The sequence below is a fragment of the Andrographis paniculata genome, unplaced genomic scaffold, assembly GCF_009805555.1.
Source record: "Andrographis paniculata isolate CXL003 unplaced genomic scaffold, ASM980555v1 Contig61END, whole genome shotgun sequence".
NCBI classification, from domain to species: Eukaryota; Viridiplantae; Streptophyta; class Magnoliopsida; order Lamiales; family Acanthaceae; genus Andrographis; species Andrographis paniculata.
Window position 1 is genome coordinate 1,312,016 of NW_026137597.1, and position 22,303 is coordinate 1,334,318.

Here is a 22,303-nt window from a genome sequence, read left to right on the forward strand (position 1 = left end):
ATTTTAAAAAATGTTAGTACGAAACCCTCTGTAGTTTCAAAATTTAGCGTAAATTCCCTATTTATTTTAAAAAATTGCACGACGTTTTCTTATATTTTAAAAAATGTTACTATGAAACTTCAATATTATGCGAAAAATATAGATAGAAAATTATTTTTTATTACACAATGAAAGTTTCGTGGCGGTGGGGTTTTATGCAATATTATAGGAAAGTTTTACGCTGAATTTCGACACTAACAATTTTATTTTATTTATTTATTTATTTTTAATGGTGGTGTATTGGATTTGATATATTTAGGATGAAATAGATAGAAGTTGTGATTAGCGGCCAACTAGCCTCTAAATCTTGGATGGGCATTTTATGTTGATGCTTTCAAACTTGCTGTTCTTCTTCTAAGAAAATCATTGATACACTTTAGATATAAGTCAGCAAGTGTTGACCGGTGAAGGAACTCAACTTTTGACATGGAGTAAAACTACAAAGGCTCAACGGTTCCACCAACAAAAAAGCCCTATCCATCTATCTAGTTTGGATAGATTTCCCCAGACGCAATCCGCATATTACGTTTCTACGTTCTTTCTTTGTTGATTTTTTCACTAACTTTTACTTTCTAAAAGATATTGCTAAAAATGAAAGAAATTGTTGTGAATTTATACCCGGATCGATAAGTTTATTCGAACAATCCTCGTATACAAAATTATACAAATTAATTAGCAGAAGCGATAATGGAATAAAGTCTAAAACAATTTTAAACCAAATGAAATTGAAATAAACTGTTTGTGTGAATTAATTTGCACGCCTAATTGAAATCCACGTCTGCTTTAGTTCCTTGACAAGGATGATCTACGACGACAATGGACTGCGGCTCCAGGTTTGCTCTGATGAACAGCCATGCGTCGGCAATGAACTCCAGCGCGACAACGGCTCGTGTCTCCAATCTTCCTTTGGAACGACAACAGCTCTGATGACTTCCGAACCGCGGAAACTGCTTGTTCATCTCCTCCGGCGACGGCGCGGTTGGGCAGTGGCTCATCCTGACGGTAACTCCAGACATCGCATCGAGAAATCCGGCAACTGATGCTGACAAAGACAACTTCTTCAGTTATTTTCTTCAACGAAACAATGGTTGAATTAAGGCTCAGCCCATGGTGCTGCGAAGTGGCCCGAGTTAACCACACCTCAAGGTGAAGGTCGACACGTCACTCTAAATTTTGACAACCATCGAAAATAGGCAAAGAAAAGCTTCGAATCCTCACCGGATCTCTCCCTCTCCCTCTCACTATGGGATTCACTCTTCAAAAACCAATTCACACAACTCCCAAACTAATTTCTATATCTATATTTCTTGAAACTTCCCTAAAAAACTTACTCCATAACAAACCCTTAACTAAAATGGGTTATTAAATTGGGGTTGGATTTAAGGACAAATGCTTTGGGCTTGACTTTGGATTTAAAGGGTTTGGACCAAATTCGGTAGGCTAGGCTAAGGAGTGGGCCAATTAATTATCAAGAGACTCGTTGGGTTAGATTTCAAACGGCCAAATTTTTCAACATACTCCACCTACTTTGGCCGTGCTTTAACCAAATCTCAAATACATATTTGCTAGATATAGACTTACCTTGCACCAATAAGTTTCGTAATCGCCTTTTGTCCCTCACTGCATTTACGAACAAACGTCAACACAGACTAAACATATCACATATAGAACACACAAGTCCTAACATGCACATAGATAGATCACACAATAGCCTAGCACATAGCACATACAGATACTACAAAAATACGCAGATAAACACATTTAAACAGATTCAATACAGTGAGCCTACAAATTCTAAGCGAGCACACAAGCTATTACACAATCCAACAACATATGCAAATTCACAAATCAATGCAATCACATGCCGAATACAAAATTTAGAATCATATAATATGAGCTCCACCTTATTTGACGTCAACGAGAGACTACACAGCTCTAGGCACAAAACACAGCTTAGGCACACAACTCTACAGCTTACGTACTCCAATATGAGGCCTTACAACTTAAGCACAAAGTCCTACAATCTAAGCACAAAGTCTCACAGCCTTAGCACCTAGTTCAATCGAACATTATCACTACGATCTCCAGAGATGCAATCGCTTAGGTTGTGTTATTTTGTAGTTTTTACCACAAGTTTTTACTATTCAAATATTTTTTTCCTCCAAAAGTATAACGTCAAACAATTATTTTTCTTTTTTATATTATATTACAAATTTATTTTACATTCAAAACATCACATCAACCTTTATTTATATCACATTAAACAACTATTCAAATTCAACTTTTTACTATTCAAAAATCCAAATCAAAAAACTAAAACCCACAAACAAACATACCCTTAGAATATCCTAACCTGGGAAGAACAATAAACAACCTAGGAGGAACACAACCACTCAGGACAACCCAGCTTGGAAGACCACTAAGCAACCTAAGAGGAACACAAGCACTAAGCTCCTAGTCGGCCGAACACTACCACAGAGGATACCCTAGAACATAATCTCAAAAGAATCACTAAGAATGAATACACAATATTCACATAATCACATAGACAACAATCAACACAGACTAACAATCAATTCAGGACAGAACAAACTTTATTCACACAAAGAAATTAGTCCACAAAAAATAACATGCAATCCAAGTAATACATATTATCACCAAAGATTCATGCCAATTTATATCACATCGAGAACTCAAAAATCACATTAAAAAAATAATCTACATAATGTCAATTAAACAATCAAATTTATCCACAAAGATTTTAATAAAAAAAATGCAAACAACAAATCACATAGAAGCAAAACAACAAGCATCCAAGTATTCCTATATTTCTACAATTAGTTTTAATTTTTTTTTTTAGCAACTCATGCCTATTTTTAACAACTAATCTTCCCAAAAAAATACGCAATTTGATTTTTCACATGTTGACATTTTATTATTCACAAAGAATGCTATAGAGGAAACACTAATACAATCACATAACATACAAAATTAAGAATTTAACATATGCATTTCAATTAATTCACGAAGAAATCATATAATGCAACAACACTAATTTTATTTTTAATTATCTTCCAATTATGATTTCTCATAGACATTTTTCACTAATACCTAACATAAACTTTTTATCTGATAAAGAAAGTTAAAAACATGCAATACTAGCTCATAAAGAAATTCAACATGCATTTTTACTACAGCTGGCTATAGCAAGTCAAGAAACATAATATTAACACAAATATAGCCCAAGAAAAAAAAACACCAAGAGAATAATCCTAGGAATAAAAATAAGGGTATATTCCACTGCTGGCACTTGTGTTATTTGAAATTTTCCTAAAACACCCTATGTTTATTTTAATTGCGTATTTAATATTTTTGATAAGACAGATTCTGCGTGAAACCCCAATTCGTTCACAATAAACGGAGAGTAGAATACACATGCTATTTATGTGTGTATAAGTGAGACGAACTCCCAAATATCGTATGAAATGACATGATACCCTCGATTGTATGTGAATATATTTCCAATATTTATAATTTTTGTTTGTTGATTGTATGCCCTAACTCGAAAAATCTTTTCTTCACCATCGAGCGCATCTTTACCGAATGTGATTGAAGTTGACAAGAAAGGGATTCAGAAATTCGTCATGCAGATAAGAGCTTAGGGGTTCTTAAATTAGTGTTGTTGTTTGAGAGTAAGTTGATTTGTGGTAAGAATATGCACTGGGTCGAGAAAGTAGGTTATGTTGTTTTTACGATAATAGAAGTGTTAACCTTTGATGCGTTGGTGTCGCTCTCTTTCTCAAAATTCTATTCAAATTTTGTAGATAGTGGTAATCTTTAATTTTTTATTTTATTTTATTTTTTTGTGTGTGGAATTGATTTAGGTGTTCATGTAATAGTGAAGTTTATTTATTTATTTTTTTTAAACAATAGTAGAAGTTAGGGATAGATGTTTTATGTTCCATCCGATTGTCGATGAAGACTTGTTGATCGAGTTTGTTGCTAATTTAGAATAATTTTTGTTGAATCGGGTTGTTTTATTATTTTTCTTAGGCAATTTTGGATTGAATTGTATAGTCGACCTTGCTTTTGTCGAATAGGTGACACTAATATCTACAGTATCCTCCATTAGCAAAAGAGGCTTGAGAGCGGAAGTACTGGATTAAGATACAAGAATCCAATATGTAAATACAGAAAATATGATGCTATTAGAGTCGTTGGGCCTACCAAAGATACAAAAGGTAAATTGTTTTACAATTGCAAAAGTAAAACAATGTGATTTTTTTTTTGGCTTGAACTCTTGAATGCACAAGAGAAGGAAAAATCAAAGTTTGGGGTCATTAACTCTAACAAAGAATATGAAGTAATGCCAAAATCCAAAACGGGTATGAATGTAGGTCATGGTGCCATATGGAGGGTTGAAATGGACAACATTGCTAGAGTGATAGAGTTGAAGATGAAGTGTTTCGAAGAAAAATTTGAATATGATTACATATCTTTGTGTTTTTGTTATTGTTGCTTTTTTTTTTTTTTTTTTTTTATCTGATTGTTATTGTTGCTCTTGCTTTTATGGTAATGTGTAAGTAGGTGTCTATATTTTTCAATGTTGTATTTAGAGATAACATTTTATGTATTCGGGGGTTTAATCGTTACGTTGTTATTACATCTCTTGTATTCGGTGTTTGAATTATATTTATGACATCTTTTATTTGGTGTTTGAAATTATTGTGTTGTTATGAATCAAACAATGTTGTATATTATTGTGTTGATTGTATTTGGTGTATGAAATTATTGTGTTGTTATTTGATGCCTTCTATTGACCTTAATATCGTGGAAAATAAAAAACAGTAGCATAAAGTCAATATCGATAAGTTGCTTCACATTCCCAATTCCATGTTGTCTGCTTACATGCTAAATGCATCCAATTTCCATAATGCATAGAAAGTGAATAATAAGAAGAGCAACAAACTTTAGTTCCAACAAGATGTCTAAGAAATAGTAATACCTTCAATAATAACCTTTCTCATATTGTTACAAAATATCGGTATTGAGTGATGATAACTAAAATTTCGTTTCCAGTAATTTTTATACAAATTCATAGGGAATTTTATTCGAAAATCAATGAGTAGATTTTGTAGGAAAACGATCAGATATAGCAATTGTGTGGTTGTAGACCCTGAGTAGTTATCACAATTATTTATACTCTTTTTTACTGGTGAGTTTCCAGGTTGAACACAAGGATTTTAAGTCATGAATTTCAAAGGTGAAAATCTTGAAGAAAGCGACGAAAAATGCTAGAAAGGATCCGCTTGCAGCGGATCCGAAGTTTAACTACTGAAAGCGGTAAATAAAGTAATAAAGATGAGGTGAGCGGAAGCGAGCGAAGCGAAGGCGAAAGGTGGAGTGCCAGTGGTAACCAAATGATCGGGACATGAGCGGAAGTGGGGACCAGATGAGCGGGACATGGATGAATCGCGGTTACTAGATGATCGGGGCATGAACGAGTGGCACATTATATATATATGTATATAAGCGAATTAGAGTGAAGGAGATGTGCTGTGTCTGATTTGTACGTTACTAAATGGATAGATTTTCCTGGATGTAATGAGCGAATGATTTAAGTGTGTTATCGGAAGAGTATATGTATATTATGGAAATGATGGGAGGAAGATGTTGTAATTATATAAACTAAATTGTAAAGAACTCATAACACTGGAATTTTGACCTGGGGGGAGTTACAACAAGACTTCAATGACACCCAGAATTAAGACATTATAAGAAAGAAACCCTACTGTCACTAGGAATCTCTGTGCCCTAATAGACCCCCGCCTATGTCCCATTAATTTTCCCAGTTTCTGCCTCATTAGTGGCTTTACCCCCTGATGTTACTATTATTTAATCAAAATCGAATTTAGCACAGTAGTTAAGCAGGTCGACAAGGCTCCCGCGTACTTAACTATATTGAACTACCTTGAGACCGCTTTTGGCGCATAACAAGGATTAGATAATCAATTCTTCTCTCGCTCTAAACCAGTGAAATGAAATTCTCTAAATTTGATTTATATAAGTGTGGAACAATGTGAAAGAATTTAGTTTGAAGAAGTGAGTGATATTCCTTTATATACTACGAAAGCGTGAAAGATTAGAACTACAAAGCTGTAAACGAAAACAGTAATCTAATCTAAGAAAGCAGCAAGGCGTGACCAAGGGAGAGGGGAAAACCCCTACTCGCCATTCCTGTGGAGAACTCTCTTACAGGGTTGGAGCTCTCTGAAACAGGAAGACGACGAATGCTAAAGTATGCAAAAATCACCAAAAAGTCGATTATTTTACATAAAGATATCTGGCCCTATTTATAGCAGGTGCAAGAGGGACGGTTACAAGCAGTTGCAGGACGGTTCCAACCGCTGGGCAGTTAGGCGGTTGCTGGCAGTTATTCTGTTGAAACAGTTGCTGGCCATAACTCCCAGGATGCCCGCTTCGCTTGCATTGAAGGCCAAGGGCACAGATCTTCCTCGCTTGCTGGTAGGAGGGCATCAGCGTAGCTAGGCTCGCTTATGCTGGCTAGGAATGGAATGGCTGTACCGCTGCAGTTGGAACACTTAGTTGAAATCCGAACTTGATCTGCAGTGGTAGGTGTCTAGGTCGTCGTTTGCAAGCGGGAGAGGCTATCGCTTGCGGCCGGTGAAGGCTGTTGCTTGCCTATCATGCCTTTGTATTTTCAAGGTGTTTTCTGGGCATTTGTGAGCGAAGGTGGCTGTCGCTTGTGGCGTCTGCCTTAACTTTTCTGGCACCAGACTACCGCTTAAAGGGGCAAAAATCGTTAATAATCTCAACAACGGATTCTAGATCATGCCAAGCGATATAGATCAATAATGTATGCCGTTTACAAATTATTTTGATGGATTTTATACATAAATTCGAGCAATATACATTTTTGTCAAGCTAAAGAATATGCTCATATTTGGAGTCATCAAGTAATGATCCAGGTTGTTGATTTATGACATTTAGACGTGGCAAAACCCAAGGCTAAGATCTAGATGTGGTAATCGTGTTTCCTCTGCTTCGGGACATTGATATGGTTATTTTGTTTTTGTTTTTTTATTTTTTTTTATATTTTCGGGAAACTTTTGAGGGTTGCTTCTATGAAATATACACTAAAAAAAAATAGTATATTTGTAATGGAATTCCGTTCCTAAAGTTCACGTAGCTAACGTAATTTCATCCCTAATTCTGTCTCTAATATCATTATTAACGGAAAAAGTGGATTTAAGAACGAAAAAATCTTGTTACAAAATTGATATTTTTTTGTAGCAACAAAAATATAATTAACAAGTTAAAAATATTAAGCTATTACTTGGGCAGTTAACTAAAAAATCGGGAGATTAAATTTGCTTGTGTTTGACTTTGATCAAAATCAGTAGTTTTTGTCCCAACTTGACCGTTTGTTTGCGTACAATTGCGGCTTGAACATCTGTCCCAACTTGGACAGAAATAGCGGTTTGAGGGTCCTCCTACATCGGTTCACAAAAGATGTATAATTTCAAAATTTCAATCTACTATATTCCTCCAATAAAAACAGTTTCATAAGGTAGCTGATTTTAACCTGAACATGCATTGGCAAAGATACTCTCGTGTCTTGTGCGCTACTTTGAGTCATCTTTCCCTGACAAGACTAATTATTTTTTCACATTGTATTAGTAGGTATGGAAACTTCACGAAAAATTGCAAGCATAGTATATAACAATAATTTATAACAATATAATATTTTAGTTGAAGGTACACTCACTCGTTAATCATGCTCATCACAGGTCATAGTCTATTTGGGCAGAGCTGGACCATCAACATCAATAGATGTTTCACATTGTCCCTATAGAATACATATTAGTGTTTTCTTATACATACATCACTTAATCGAGCAGTAAATTAAAGTATTAACTTTTCAAATATGAAATTTGGTTGTGGTGTCTTTTTTTCTTTTTTTTTTTCAGCTTCTTTTGTTATGGCCTTACTCAAGGCATATAGCTCAAGTATGAATTAATTTTTTTTATTGTTGTCTTCGATGAATCTTTGAAATCATTTGCATCAGACCATCGCATCTTCTTTGGCCTGCCAACTTGCTTCTTTATAATTGGATGATCAACAATTTCAAGAGAGGACTTCTCAAAGTCATGCATTCAGCAAACATCCACGGACTTTAACATATCCTTTTTGTGCATGTCCATGGCAGCAATGGCATGACAACAAGGGTATCCTACTAATTGAAACATACCACAAGTACAACTCTTCAACTTAAGATGAACAACATGATTTGATTGCCAATGCATGATCTGAAACTTGTTCTTATGTGCCCAACGCGGAAAATAGTTCCTACTTTTCTTTCTTTGTACCTCAATCTTCTTCATAGTGTTCGGGTAGATTGAACTATCATATTTCTCCATTCATTCCCTCTTTGGATGTGTGTCATGCTCTTCCTTTTAATTCATTCAAACATTTCAATGATTGGGAGATCACAAACAACCATGATATAGTGATTAATGGACTCACTAATGTTGTTGACCAAAACATCAGACTTGGTTCTCGTCGGGAAATAGGCTATTTCCCAATGATGTTCCGGAATGTCAGACAACCACTCAAATGCATTTTTATTCTCATTCACTTTTGGATTACACTTCAATATTTATTTCATGGTTCTCTTGTGCTCGTTGGTTCGGGAAAAAAAATAATCAAAGAAACGAAAAGAAAAGAAAAAACAAGAAATCAAGAAAAAAAATACAAAGAAGCAACGAAAAGAAAAAAAGTAAATAAACGCAGAAAAATAAGATGATTGAAATTAGATGATACGATGTGTCCTTCTTGAAGAAAACTTCCAGGGATATATATGTTCATACCAAATCTTACTTCTATTTATGTTACAATTTTATTCTATCCGGAGGTGACGACTCAAAAATAACGATAGTTTCCATAGCAGAAACTCTATTTCTTCCCATTCGACGGAACATGTGAGGACTGCGTGACTCAAGAGTCTGTCTCCCTTGACGTGTTAAAACCATTGTAAGAACGTGTGCTTGGAGATGAGAGGAATCCACAACCAGAGATTCAGTATATAGGCAAGAAGTGTGCACCCAACCATAAAGGGTTTCCGACCTTTAATCTTCAACTTGATTTCCAAGACCAATAATATCCCTAGGGAAGATGAGCAGTGTATGCCACGACAGCTTTATGGGATAGTTGAAAGGACAGAAACGCAGTCTACAGCACGATCATACCTTTACAGAACACAGATGAAATTCCAAATGTACCCTCAAGCTAGCTTGAGGGACTTTTAGTATTCAGCTCTGTTTGGGCCTATGCTCCCAATCATACAGATAGTAATTCGGGCCAGACAACGTTTCTTACTGATACCTGAACCCACTTCTTTCTTCAATTTAATATCCAACATATTCAGCAATCCCAGATACTCTTGTTGCAGTGGCACCAATCACAAACACATTCCAACCGAACTCCCATCAACTAGTTGGATAAACCATACACGCTCGAATTATGTATGAGAGCACATACCAAGTCTCCGACGTAGTTCTTCAAAGTGATTTGAGTCAACCGCCTTTGTCAATATGTGTGCAAGTTGATGAGATGTCTGAATATACTTCAAGGTGCAGACTTCATCCTCAACGAGGCTTCGAATGAAGTGATATCGAATGTCGATATGTTTTGTTCGACTGTGCTGAACAGGATTTTTTGATATATTAATCACGCTTGTATTATCACAGTAAAGAGTGAATCCTTTACTCCCCAAGCCTTAATCTTCAAGCATTTGTTGCATCTAGAGCATCTGCGAACAGACTCCTGCTACAACAATATATTCGGCCTCTGCGGTTGACAAGGCAATACTGTTTTGTTTCTTGGAGAACCAGCTGACCAGATTTTGTCCCAAGTAGAAACATCTTCCGAAGGTGCTCTTTCGATCATCACAACAGCCTGCCCAGTCTGCATCTGTGTAGCCAACTAATTCAAGAGCGATTCTCTGGAATACCAAAGTCCCAAATCAGTGGTCGTTTTAACATACCACAGGATTCTTTTGACAGCCTTTAGATGTGACTTTTTAGGATTTGCTTGATATCACGCACATACTCCCACACTAAAATTTTTATCTGGTCGACTCGCAGTTAGGTATAACAGACTCCCGATCATACTTCGATATGTTTTCGGATCAACTGCGCTACCTTTCTCATCCTTTGATTATTTGTCTTGAGGCCCCATCGGAGTTCGCATCGGTTTAGAATTTTCCAAACCGAACCGCTTCATCATACTTAAAATGTACTTGCTCTGATTTAAAAAAATTTTGTCTACGTATTGCTGGATCTGAAGACCAAGGAAGTATTTTAGTTCCCCCATCATAGACATTTCAAATTCATTTGTCATGAGTTTGACAAACTCTTCCTTCATGTGGTTTGCCGTTGATCCGAACAAAAAATCATCCACATAAATCTGTGCGATCATCAACTCACCTTTACTTCGCTTTAAAAACAGGGTCTTATCCACTGATCTACGCATATATGTCTAAGATAAGAGATATGTGGGCAACCGTTCATACCATGCTCTTGGCGTCTTTTTTAACCCATACAACGCCTTTTGCAATTTGTAAATACGATCCGGATGAGCTGGATCCTCAAATCCTCTTGGTTGAGCCACATATACCTCTTCCTTCAACCACCCATTTAAAAAGGCGGTTTTAACGTCCATTTGGAAAAGCTTGAAGTTCATTGAGCTTGCGGTGGAAAGCATGAGTCTGATTGCTTCAATTCGGGCAACGGGCACAAATGTTTTATCATAGTCAAACCTTTCAACTTGCGCATATCCTTGAAATACCAATCTAGCTTTATTTTGAGTGATGTTGCCTATCTCGTCAGTTTTGTTTTTGAATATCCATTTGGTTCCAATGATATTTGCACCTGTTGGTGGAATAACCAACTTCCAGACATTATTTCTCTCAAATTGCACTAGTTCTTCCTGCATGGCTATCACCCAATACTCATCCTCTAAGGCTTCCATCACAGTCTTTGGCTTAACTTTGGATATGAAGCATTGTAGACCCGCTAATTCTTTAAAATCTATTACTTTACCTCTTGTCATTCTTGGTCCGAGTGGATCTTCTATAATCAACTCAGGTGGATGGTTTTATTGAGTTTTGTAGGAGTGTCTGCCTCTAGTTCTGAATTCTTGACATCACAGGTCGTTCATCACTTGCTTGGACACAATCTGACTCCCCTTTACTCCCTTCGGGTGTATCCACATTTTTCTTATTATGTTCCTCCCCCAGCAGTTGTCCTTCATCATCAGATTTATGAATCCGTTCATCAGTGAGTTCGCTACAAAATTTCACATTTCTAGACTTCATTATCTTCTTGTTGCTTAGATTGAACACCCGATAGGCTCGACTATTCAGGGAATATCCCACGAACATTGCTTCATCGGCTTTGGAATCAAACTTTCCCAAGGGATTCCTGTCCTTCAATACATAGCATCTGCAACCAAAGACTCGAAAGTGACTTACCTTGGGTTTTTTATTTTTCAATATCTCATATGACGTAGTAGATGTGTGAGGCCTGCAGAACACCTGATTGATAATATAGCATGCAATGTTTTTTGCTTCTGCCCAAAATTTCTTGGGAACTGCTCGTTCATGCATCATGCTTCTTGCCATCTCTTGAAGGGATCGATTCTTTCTTTTGACGACACCATTTTGCTGAGGGGTCTTGGGAGTAGCAAACTCATGTAAGATCCGACTCTCACTGCAAAAATTTTCAAACTCTTTATTTTCAAATTCCCTTCCATGGTCACTCCGAATGCGCATAAATTTAGAGTCAACTTCATTCGAGACCTGCTTGCACAGAATTTTAAATACTTCAAACGTGTCTCATTTTTCTCTTAGAAATCTTACGCAAGTGAATCTTGAGTAATCATCCACAGTAACAAAAATGTATTTCTTTCCGCCAATGTTCTTTATTTCCGTTGGACCCATTAGATCCATATGTAGCAACTCTAAACATTTGTTGGTCGAGCAATTTTCAAACAGTTTGTGTTCCACTCTGTGTTGCTTTCCTTTGTAGCAGCCTCCGTATGAGAAGTCTGCAGGTTCTGATAGTTTTGGTAGTCAACGAATTGCTCCCAATTTGCTGATCTTGATCAATTTCTGTAGATTAACATGTCCCAACCTAAGATGCCAAAGTGTGACATCTTCCTTTTAGGTTAACAGTACCGGCTCTTGTAAGTAGACCAGAGTATAGCAGTTGTTTTTAGATTGAATCCCAGCTATAACTTTCTGACCCTCCTTTGTAACTGAGCATTCATCCTTCGTGAAGATTACTTCCATTCCCTCGTCACAGAGTTGACTGATGCTGATGAGATTTGTGCTTAGTTCTGCAACATAGTATACTTTTTGCAGTTCAAGTACACCATCTAGTTTCAATTCCCTATGACCCGTGATTATGCCTTTAATGCCATCTCCAAACATTACATTTCCAAAATCAGCTTCATGATAGTTAGTGAGGAGTCCTTTCTGATAAGTCATATGCCTCGAGCATCCACTGTCAAAATACCATATTCCATTTTTTTCAACACCTTGAGATGAGACTGTAACTAGACATCCGCTAGATTTCTTTGGTCTCCATTCCAGTTTACTCAACATCAAGTTCTTCAGAGTTTTTGATGACCAATGGACTCTTCTTCCTAAATATAGATCCTGAATAATGCGTTTACACCTCAGTATTTCATGACCATGTTGTCTGTAGTAGTAACAGTTTGCTTGCAAACCAGTCATCCTTATGATGTTCTGCTCATCTCCTCTCATTTTTAGTTCTTGACTTCTCTTTTCTAGTGATGCTTCCAAGCTTCTACCTGCAAGCATCCCACCTCTAACAAATATAGTACGAGATGTTTCAGCACCATAGACATATCCAATTCCGCTGAGATCACCATGTGCCTTTCCTACGCTCAACACTTCATCCAACTTTTCTTCATTTCATTAAGCGATGAATTTATTCCAACAATTTCTCCTTTTCACTCTCAAGTAAACTGATTTACTTCAATTGCTCACTTGACTCTAGTGACAATCTTTCATTATCCTTAGCTAACTCATCATTCATGTTAGTGAGTTGTTCATTTACCTCCATCACTGTATTATTTTTCTTTTCTAATCGACCAACACATGCCTTCAGATTCTCATTTTGGAAGATGAGAGTCTTCTATTCGGAAACGACTAATTTGTAAGTTTCGATCAGCTCCTGACAGTTCATCTCTGTGTCACCAGCTATAGCACTTTCCTCGACCTTTTCATCATCATGCGCTGTGAATGCCTTGTGTCTCTTGTCCTGATTCAGACTCTTCATCACTCCATGTGGCGCCATTTGTAATACCCCGATTTTGGAGTGTATAAAAATAATATTTATTATAGCAAATAAATATTTTTATAATATTTTGGGATCAAAAAATTAATATTCCGGAATAAATTTTATTCCTATTTTATATATTGATTATGATTGAAAAGACTGTTAAACGAATAAATATCTATAAATATAAATATAAAATATAAAATATATAATAATATAATAATAATAAAGGTAATGATGATGAAGATAATATTTATAATAATAATAATAATATATGTGTGTGTATGCATGTGGGAGACTTCACGGTTTATGATATTTGATATACGTATTTGATCGCATTGGTGAATTTATGAAAAGGAGGATAGGTGAGCTGTCTCACCAACCCTTTTCGGTAAATTCACTTATTTGGCATGTTGCACACATATTGCACGGTTTATCAGATATGTTTTTATGGATCTATCGTTTAGTCGCCGTGTGCGGTAGTGCTAGGCGAGGGCATCATCTGGGGTTAGGATATTCGACCCCGATGTACTGTAACACTTTGGCGATAGTGGACGATAGTAGTCGGACAACTGGGTGACTTAGTCGCTCGGTCATTCAGGGATTAGACCCATTGTAGTTGAGACGTATTTGGTCTAATAATTCGTGTTAGGTGTTGTTCCACTCATTGGACTGATCACTGGTGAGGTCTACCGGTAGTTTAGGATCATATGCCAAACTCCAACCGTGATCCCATTAGGGCGCGCGAGGAGGAGTAGAGTTTCCGGATTTCCCTTGGGTGATTCTAGGTTGCACGGATTCTACTACATTACACGGGATAGGGCTAGTCAGTGGGGGTCCTATCTTCGCTATCACAGACTATAGGGCATCTTGTAGTTAATAGTGATAACGTTCGACTATCCATGTATTGATTGTGGGAGTCGTATGGTGGGTATATGGAAGTGACCGGATGACCGTTATATTATTATGGGTTTATCAGGTCCTTCCTTGAGCCGAGGATTTTCCGGCTATTTATTGATGATGGTCTAGTGAGCTTGTTATTACGGGGCCGAGGGTATTCCGGCTGCTCACTTAGACAGATGTAGTGAGCCTATGATTATGCAGCCGAGGTTATTCCGGCTGCTCACTTTGGCGGATATATATATGTGGGTGTGCATTGTTGTCGAGTTTGATATTTGTATTGCATCATTTCACTATTGGCATGACATGACACGTATTTTATGATTAACGGGAATTAGACTTTATTTTAAAAAGGTGTGAAATGACATATTTCACGTTAGTTCTTAAAATGGATTTAATTCTGGACCGCTTTTAAGAAAATATTTGTTTCAGGTATGCATGGCACATCCGAGACAGGGGACGTCTCGGGATATAGAAAAACGGGCTGAGTGAGTGAACTTACGTCTATTGTATTATATGTAAATTTTTTACCCGAAAAACCTCTTGTTAAGGGGTGTGTTTTGTAAATATTTATAAATCAGATTATGTTATATAATAATGCACTTTATGGTAATTTTAGCCTTAACACTGTATTGTGGGGCCCGAAGTAGGAGGTGACGACCTCATGATGCAGTGTGGCGGTAGCATTTCCAGTCTAAGTTAACTGAGGGTGTTACACCATTGCCTTTTTATCCTTTCTTTTAGTTGTTGCACATTCTGATCGAATGTGCCCACATCCATTGCAGCTGTAAAAAATTATGTCATCAGGTACTGTGGGTTTCTTGGTCACTTTGAATTTCTTTGAACTATTCCCTTTTTGAGTATTCTGATCTGGACCGTTATTGACTGATTTTGCGTAATTCACTCCACCAGCCTGTCATCCAGTTTCACGAAGTTGTTGAGCTTTTCTATCTTGAAGCATCTTAGACAGCTTCTTTGAGATAAGAGCAAGTTCATTATCCTCCTTCTCAGTAGTTACGTCTTCTGTCAACAATGCTATATGCCGTCTAGGGTTCTGCCTGGTATAATTCATCTTATAGGTCTGCAAGGTTCTAATAAGAGCATTTAGTGACATTGTTTCGGTTTTCTCCATATCTTCAAGAGTGGACACTTTGTTGTAGAACTTCTCTGACACAGTACGCATCATTTTAAATACCAATTTTCTTTCTTCATATGCTAACCCCAAGCTGTGAGAACGACTTACAACACTCTTGAACTTGTTGTTGTACTCAAATACGGTTTCCTCATCTTTTATCAGTTGGTTATCAAACTCTCTCTCGATCATCTGCAACTTAGATCGCTTAACCTTATCATCTCCTTCAAATGCTTCACGCAGCGCGTCTCAAGCCTCTTTGGCTGTATCACACATTGATATGATCTGATAGAATGATTGATCAACACCATTTGCAATAGCATTTACAACCCTGGAATTTGCATTGCAAAGAACTCTCTTTTGGTGGTATTGTGTTCGTTGTTTCTCAATAACAACGGTAGGGATTTGATTTCCTTTGACTCCTCCCTCAATCATAACAGTCATTTGTGGGGGAGTCCACCCAGTCAGAACAGAATCCTATGTATCTTCTCCAAGAGTCATAATGAAGAATTTCATTTTCATTTTCCATTGTTGATAATTCTTTCCATCCAACAGAGGTGGTCTTGTTATCGAGTTGCCTTCCTTTCCTGCCATGGATATTGATCTCTTCTCAATGCGACGAGAAGCCGGCTCTGATACCAATTGTTAACCCAGAAATCCTTAAACGCACAACAATAATCACGTAGCAACGAAATTATGAGTAAACAGATTTCAACACAGATGTAGTATACTGTGAAATCAAACAACACACGCACTCTTTTGTAGGCAGTAATGAAATTACACCAAAAAATGTTAACCCAGTTCGGTCTCACAAGACCTACGTCTGGGGGGTTCCAACCCAGACCATTTCACTCTTTTTCATCAATAGATTAGAGTTACATTCGAGTTGTATCATATCACCCTATTGACACACACTGACTATACTCTATCCATCAAAGAACAACAATATTTTCTCACACAATTCACCATACATTTTTCTTCATCATATACAATATATATATCACTGTATCTAATTCCCAACAGAATAAGAATCTTTCAGTGTATCTAATTTCCACCATGCAGACTCCACCCCCAATCTGTTACAACAACCAGCACACCCAAAAGAACATTCAAGAGGCCACCACAACAACCTCATTGGGTTTGATTTTCCTTAGACAAACCTCTTGGGTCAACTTACATGGAAAATGGGCTTGTAAACATCAAGCAAAACTTGAGAAATGAGCCCAATCTTGTGTCAACAGATACAACAACAATAATAATAATGCAAACCCAAAGCAGTTAATGAACCTAAGTGGTGGCCTTCCAACAATCTAAGTTTCATGCAGGCAGGGAAAGATGAGATGCAAGAAACTGAAAATATATTGGTGTCTAATCAATGGTGATTATGATGCTGGCTCTGGTTCGGATTTGCTTGACAGTAATGGTGATGGTGATGGTGATGACACACTAGCGATGAAGGAGATGAGGAAAACCACAGATAGGTCCAAATCCAATTCTGAAAACACCTACCTCTTCTCTCTTTGCATTTTTTTTTTCCATCATATGTATTATGTATATGTGTCTGGACTAGATGTTTTTAGCAAACATACATCTTTAAATTAACATCTCCTATGCAAATTCTTATTGATGTATTATTCCAAACCCTGGAACCTAATTAAAACAGTACAGGTTACTCAAAATTTGAATTATTTGTTACAATATTTGTGTGTAGGGTTGACAGAGGCGTGCTTTCCTATTCTCCTACGCATCCAACAATGCCTCTTCTTTGTATCCGAATCAAACAATGACTCTTCTTTGTGGCATGCTCGTTTGGGTCATGTACATTACAAACGGATGCGAGATATGTCAAAATCAGAATTAATCCCTGCATTTGACATGAATAATTACAAATGTAAAACCTGCATGTTAACTAAAATAACGAGGAAACCTTTTAAAGGTGTAACTAGAAAATCGGAATTTCTTGAACTTATTCACAGCGACCTGTGCGATTTTCATTATGCGCCCTCGTTAGGGAATAAGAAGTATGACGTGACATTTATTGACGACGCCACTAGGTTCTACTATGTTTAGTTGCTGCATTCAAAAAGTGAGGCCTTGGATAAATTTAAACTTTTTAAGGCTGAAGTTGAGCTTCAACTTGGAGTTAAGATTAAAATTTTACGTACGGAGAGTTCTATGATCCGCTCTATTTTCAATCTGTAGGAATCATCCATGAGACAACAACTTCATATACACCGAAACAAAATGGTGTTTCTGAAAGAAAAAAGCGTACGTTGAAGGAAATGGTGAACTCAATGATGTCTTACGTTGGATTGAGTGAAGGATTTTGGGGCGAAGCTATGTTGACAGTTTGTTATCTCCCTAATCGGGTTCCCAACAAACGAAACAAACTCACCCCCTATGAACTTTGGTTCAAAAAATGTCCATATTTGTCATATTTGCCTGTTTGGGGCTGTAGGGCGATTGTGAAAGTTCCGAAGCCTAAAATAAAAACATTGGGAGAAAAGGGAATCAAATACATATGCATTGGTTATACTGAACATTCTAAAAAATATAGGTTCTATGTTATGGAACCCAATGATTTTTTATTAGTTCATGCTGTTATAGAATCTCGAGATTCAATATTCGATGAGCATCGATTTACCTCAATTCATGGATCATCAAGTAATGTGAAATCCATTAAGTATGACGAGCGCAAGGACAATTTTTGTCAACCAAAGGATATCACATTAGATGAAAGTAATATTCTGAATTCTGAAAATGAATTTGAGAAAGATATGAGGGAACAAATTATCGAACCTCGTAGAAGTAAAATAGCTAGGAAGCCAAAGTCGTTTGGTCCTAATTTTCAGATTTATTTAGTTGAAAGTGCAGGAAAAAATTGATACATTGTATTATTTTTGTTACAATGTTGAGGAAGATCCTAAGACATTTAGTGAAGCTATGAAGTCTAGGGATGCTGCCTTTTGGAAGGAGGCAATAAACGACGAAATGGATTCTATCATGAAGAATGGCAATTAGGTGCTTTCGGCTTCAGGTTGTAAACCTTTAGGTTGTAGATGGATCTTTAAAAGAAAGCTAAAATCTAATGGCACCATTGATAAACTTAAGGCTCAAAAAGAATGTATCAATGATTTTGATATCTATGCACCGGTTGCAAGGATTGCTACAATCAGATTTTTAATTGCATTGGCTGCCATAAAAAATCTGTTAATTCACCAAATGGATGCAAAGATGGCGTTTCTCAATGGAGACTTGGGTGAGGAAGTTTACACGAAGCACCCGGAGGGATTCATCGAGTCGGGAAACGAAAATAAGGTATGTAAACTCATTAAGTCTTTATATGGTTTGAAACATACTCCAAAACAATGGCATCAAAAGTTTGATGAAATTGTGTTGTCCAATGGTTTTGTTTTAAATCAATCGGACAAGTGTGTTTACAATGGGTTTAATAATGCCGGCGAAGGTGTTATAATATATTTGTATGTGGATGACTTGCTGATCTTTGGGACAACAAATTTTAGTTTGCATGCTATACTACAAAGCGTGAAAATTTATCTAAGTGCAAAAATTATATGAGATGGATGGCGTGCACGCGACTTTCTCACAAGTGTTTCCAGCCACCCGCTTCTAGTATTCAGAGCTCCTTACAACTTGAGCTCTTCTCCAAATAAATGCAAATTTCAGATTATGAAATTTCATAAATGAGATCTGAGTTGGTTCCTATTTATAGGCGTTGGCCAAGATATTTAACAAAAATTTATAAATCGATGTAAAACATAAAAATTTACAATTGTTCAGCTCTAATATTTGTACCCTTTTAAAAGTTCTAAAGCTCAATAGTCGTTTTTAAACACCTCACCTACCAACATATCACAATTGTTTCTTCAAAATATACTTATGCAGACATAAGCCACAAGTAATTTCCTCTAATTAATAATTAATATGAAAACACAACCTTTTTTTTAAAAAAAAAAATGCATACAACCCTTTTAGTGGATACTTTCTCTTGTAACAATTCACAACACTGCTTTCAAGAATATTATTCATATGAAACATTGATCTTTTGTGCGTGGAAGTCACTAAATGATACATTTTACAAAGGCTAATATGATCGTTAGTAATTATAAACCAAAAATTGTCAAACTAAGAACATTTCAGCATGTTAGATACTATCAATATTCAAATAAAATTCAAACTTTTTTATAACTACACTTTAAAACTATAATATTTGCCACTGACAAAATATTTTATTTAATTGTATTTGCTTCATTCTCTTCAGTTGCATCGTATTTCCAATTGCTACCAGAAATTAACTTTTTAGGAACAATCTCATTTATTTTCCATTGACAACATACTTTAAAAAAATTAGTGTTGTTTATCAACTACAACCCATGAAAAGACATGGAGAATATTTTTTAGACTTTTCCAATGCAGCGAAAATTTAAATTGCTACAAATTAGAGATACATGAGATATGTACACAACATTATATGATACGAAAAGAGTTAAAAATGTATTTTTCCAATAATGTTACAACAAGTTGATTATGGAAGTATTACAATATATAAATAGACACTGCATGAAGATGAAGTAGACATGAGAGTTAACAACTTGAGTGAGCAAATTGTAACGATGCCTATGCTTCAAATTTTTAACTCAACCCATATCCATCTAAGGAGTTGTCTTTCGTTACGTGAAAATTTCATTGGCACTTACTTTTTCATGCACTTTCGATTGATATCTTGTAATACTTCCATTATCAACCTATTGAAGTATTATTTGAAATGATTTATTAAGTTTTGCATATTATATGTTGTTGTATACATACGTCATACATCTCTAATGTGTCGCAATTTAAGCTATCGTTGAATTGTAAAAGTCTAAAAATATTCACCATGTCTTTCAATAGCCGTTGACAATAAACGACATGCATTTCTTCGAAGCATGATGTCAATGGAAAGGAAATCAGATTGTTCCTAAAAATAAATTTCATTAGCAGTTACAAAAATTTATTGCAACGGAAAAGCATGAAACAAATACAGTTAAATAAGACATATGTTGGCAATCTATAGTTAGAGTTGGAAAATGTATAACTCTTGTTTTAATTTACTTTGAAAACTGTCAATTTCTAACAAGTTAAAATGTTCTAAGTAAGAGCAATAATTGACGTCATAAATATTACAAGTAAAATCAGCATCTTTAGAATGTATACAATTACTAATTTCCACAGAGACGCATTGACATACATAAAGTAATGGTGTTTCTAATTGATAAGAGAGGATCCCAAAATAGGGTTGTGTGTAGTAAAAAATGAAGAGATTTTTGCTTTCAACTTATCCAACTTCATGGTAGAAATAAGCATTAGTAGATGTAGTTATTTTAGAGTTATTGAAAAAACAGTCGTGAAATTGGTATATAATATCTGGTGTCTAAGAAATAATAATGAAAAATTATTTATAAAACTATTTTTTTACTTTTACATTATTTATGCAGAGTTTACATACCTCGTGCAATTTATATTTATACTATATTGTAGACATCTAGAAAGCATTCTCCATGTCTTCCAAGCATGTCTTCCAAATTGAGAGATTCCTGAAAATTGAATTTGTATTAAAAGTTAAAAATTTAAAGCACGAGTATTAACATATTCATCAATCAAATTCTCAACAAATATATATTATAACTTAACTTAACTTATTCAAAACATGGAAAATAAAACTAATAAATGTTTAAAAAATTTATATATCTTATGGTTGCAAAACTATAAACAGAAGCATGTGTATAATTGAATATAAAACTCTTGTCCACATATTTTTAATAAACAAAACTTGTTTAAAAAGAGTACAATGGATAATAATTGAGATCATATCTTCAATTATAATTGCAAAGGCAAAACAAAATAAGAAATTAAACATGCCTTCTCACATTTATAAGGGCATTACGAGCAAAAAATCTAATTTTGATTTTTAGTTAATTCTACTGATTATCTATAAAGACAATTGTTTTGTCAGAAACTTCCGATTTCGTTTCTAAAGTTTTGTTCAAATCTTTCATCATAGAAAGTACTTAGTTTGTGGTAAAGAAATCTCATACACTAATAGCGAGAGTTTTTTTTTTTTTAAAAAATAATAATATTGATAAATAGATGAAATACACACAACCAAAAAAGTATCATTGAACGAAACTCACATTAGGTCCTTTGCTTGTTTTGACTCCGATCCATGCGTTGTTCCACTCTTGCCATCTTCTAAATGTCATTGAAATCAACTCTTTGAATCCTTTTAGTGAAAGTGACTTTTCAAATCGCCTCCAAAACATAATAAACATTTGTTCTCATGTCTCTACAGCTTAAGATTTCTCGTCACATATAGCTTGAAGAACAGAATGGTTACCTTTGTTTCTCCAACCTACTTTTGCAAGGTCCGAATCCAAATGTTGCTCTACTTTGTAGTTTTCTTCTCAGCCATAGCTAGAACAAGAAAACATATTCCCTTCTTTTAGATCTACATTTCTACGTTGAATTAGATTGAGGGGCGGCGAAGGTGGTTTATTAAGGGGTGGCAAAGGTGGTTTTTATAGGGGTAGGGTTTCACTACGTTGGGCTTAAATTAATTCCTCGGTATAAGCCCAAAAACGCTAAAATTAATGAAGCAAACATTCACGAAACTTAATTAATTAGTCTATGCAGGCCAAATAAATAGAAATAGTTATTACAATTTAAATAATATATCATATTCTCATTTTACTTAAGACAAAATTAATTGTACTTTTTTAATTTATTTTTCATCCTAGTAACGAATTTGATGATTTTTTTCATTCAAATATTAGAGTCTGATATTTAT

General features: G+C 35.6%; 1 protein-coding gene across 5 annotated transcripts; it reads right to left on the reverse strand.

Moving 5' to 3' along the window:
- Positions 1-738: 738 nt before the first annotated feature.
- On the reverse strand, positions 739-22,007 carry LOC127260314 (uncharacterized). 5 transcript variants are annotated; one of them, XR_007840702.1, is made up of 5 exons: positions 21,854-22,007; positions 21,651-21,768; positions 20,966-21,053; positions 1,621-1,659; positions 770-1,075 (listed from the first exon to the last, which is right to left on the reverse strand). XR_007840702.1 is itself a non-coding variant. In XM_051288033.1 (4 exons), the coding sequence occupies exons 2-4, from the start codon at positions 21,010-21,012 to the stop codon at positions 823-825; spliced, it is 345 nt and encodes a 114-aa protein (XP_051143990.1). In that variant the 5' UTR covers positions 21,013-21,053; positions 21,651-22,007; the 3' UTR covers positions 739-822. The 5 variants fall into 5 exon arrangements, 1 of the variants encoding a protein (XP_051143990.1); XM_051288033.1 differs by having other exon boundaries at positions 739-1,081; positions 21,651-22,007; XR_007840701.1 differs by lacking the exons at positions 770-1,075; positions 1,621-1,659 and adding an exon at positions 19,967-20,437.
- Positions 22,008-22,303: the final 296 nt, after the last annotated feature.

Excerpts from the sequence above, each read along its gene's own strand:
- LOC127260314 (XM_051288033.1), bottom strand. The coding sequence starts at position 21,012 with ATGCTTTCTAGATGTCTACAATATAGTATAAATATAAATTGCACGAG. Across the intron at positions 1,660-20,965 it reads ATAAATATAAATTGCACGAG|TGAGGGACAAAAGGCGATTA; the intron begins GTATGTAAACTC and ends TCGTAAATGCAG. Across the intron at positions 1,082-1,620 it reads ACGAAACTTATTGGTGCAAG|CATCAGTTGCCGGATTTCTC; the intron begins GTAAGTCTATAT and ends TGTCTTTGTCAG.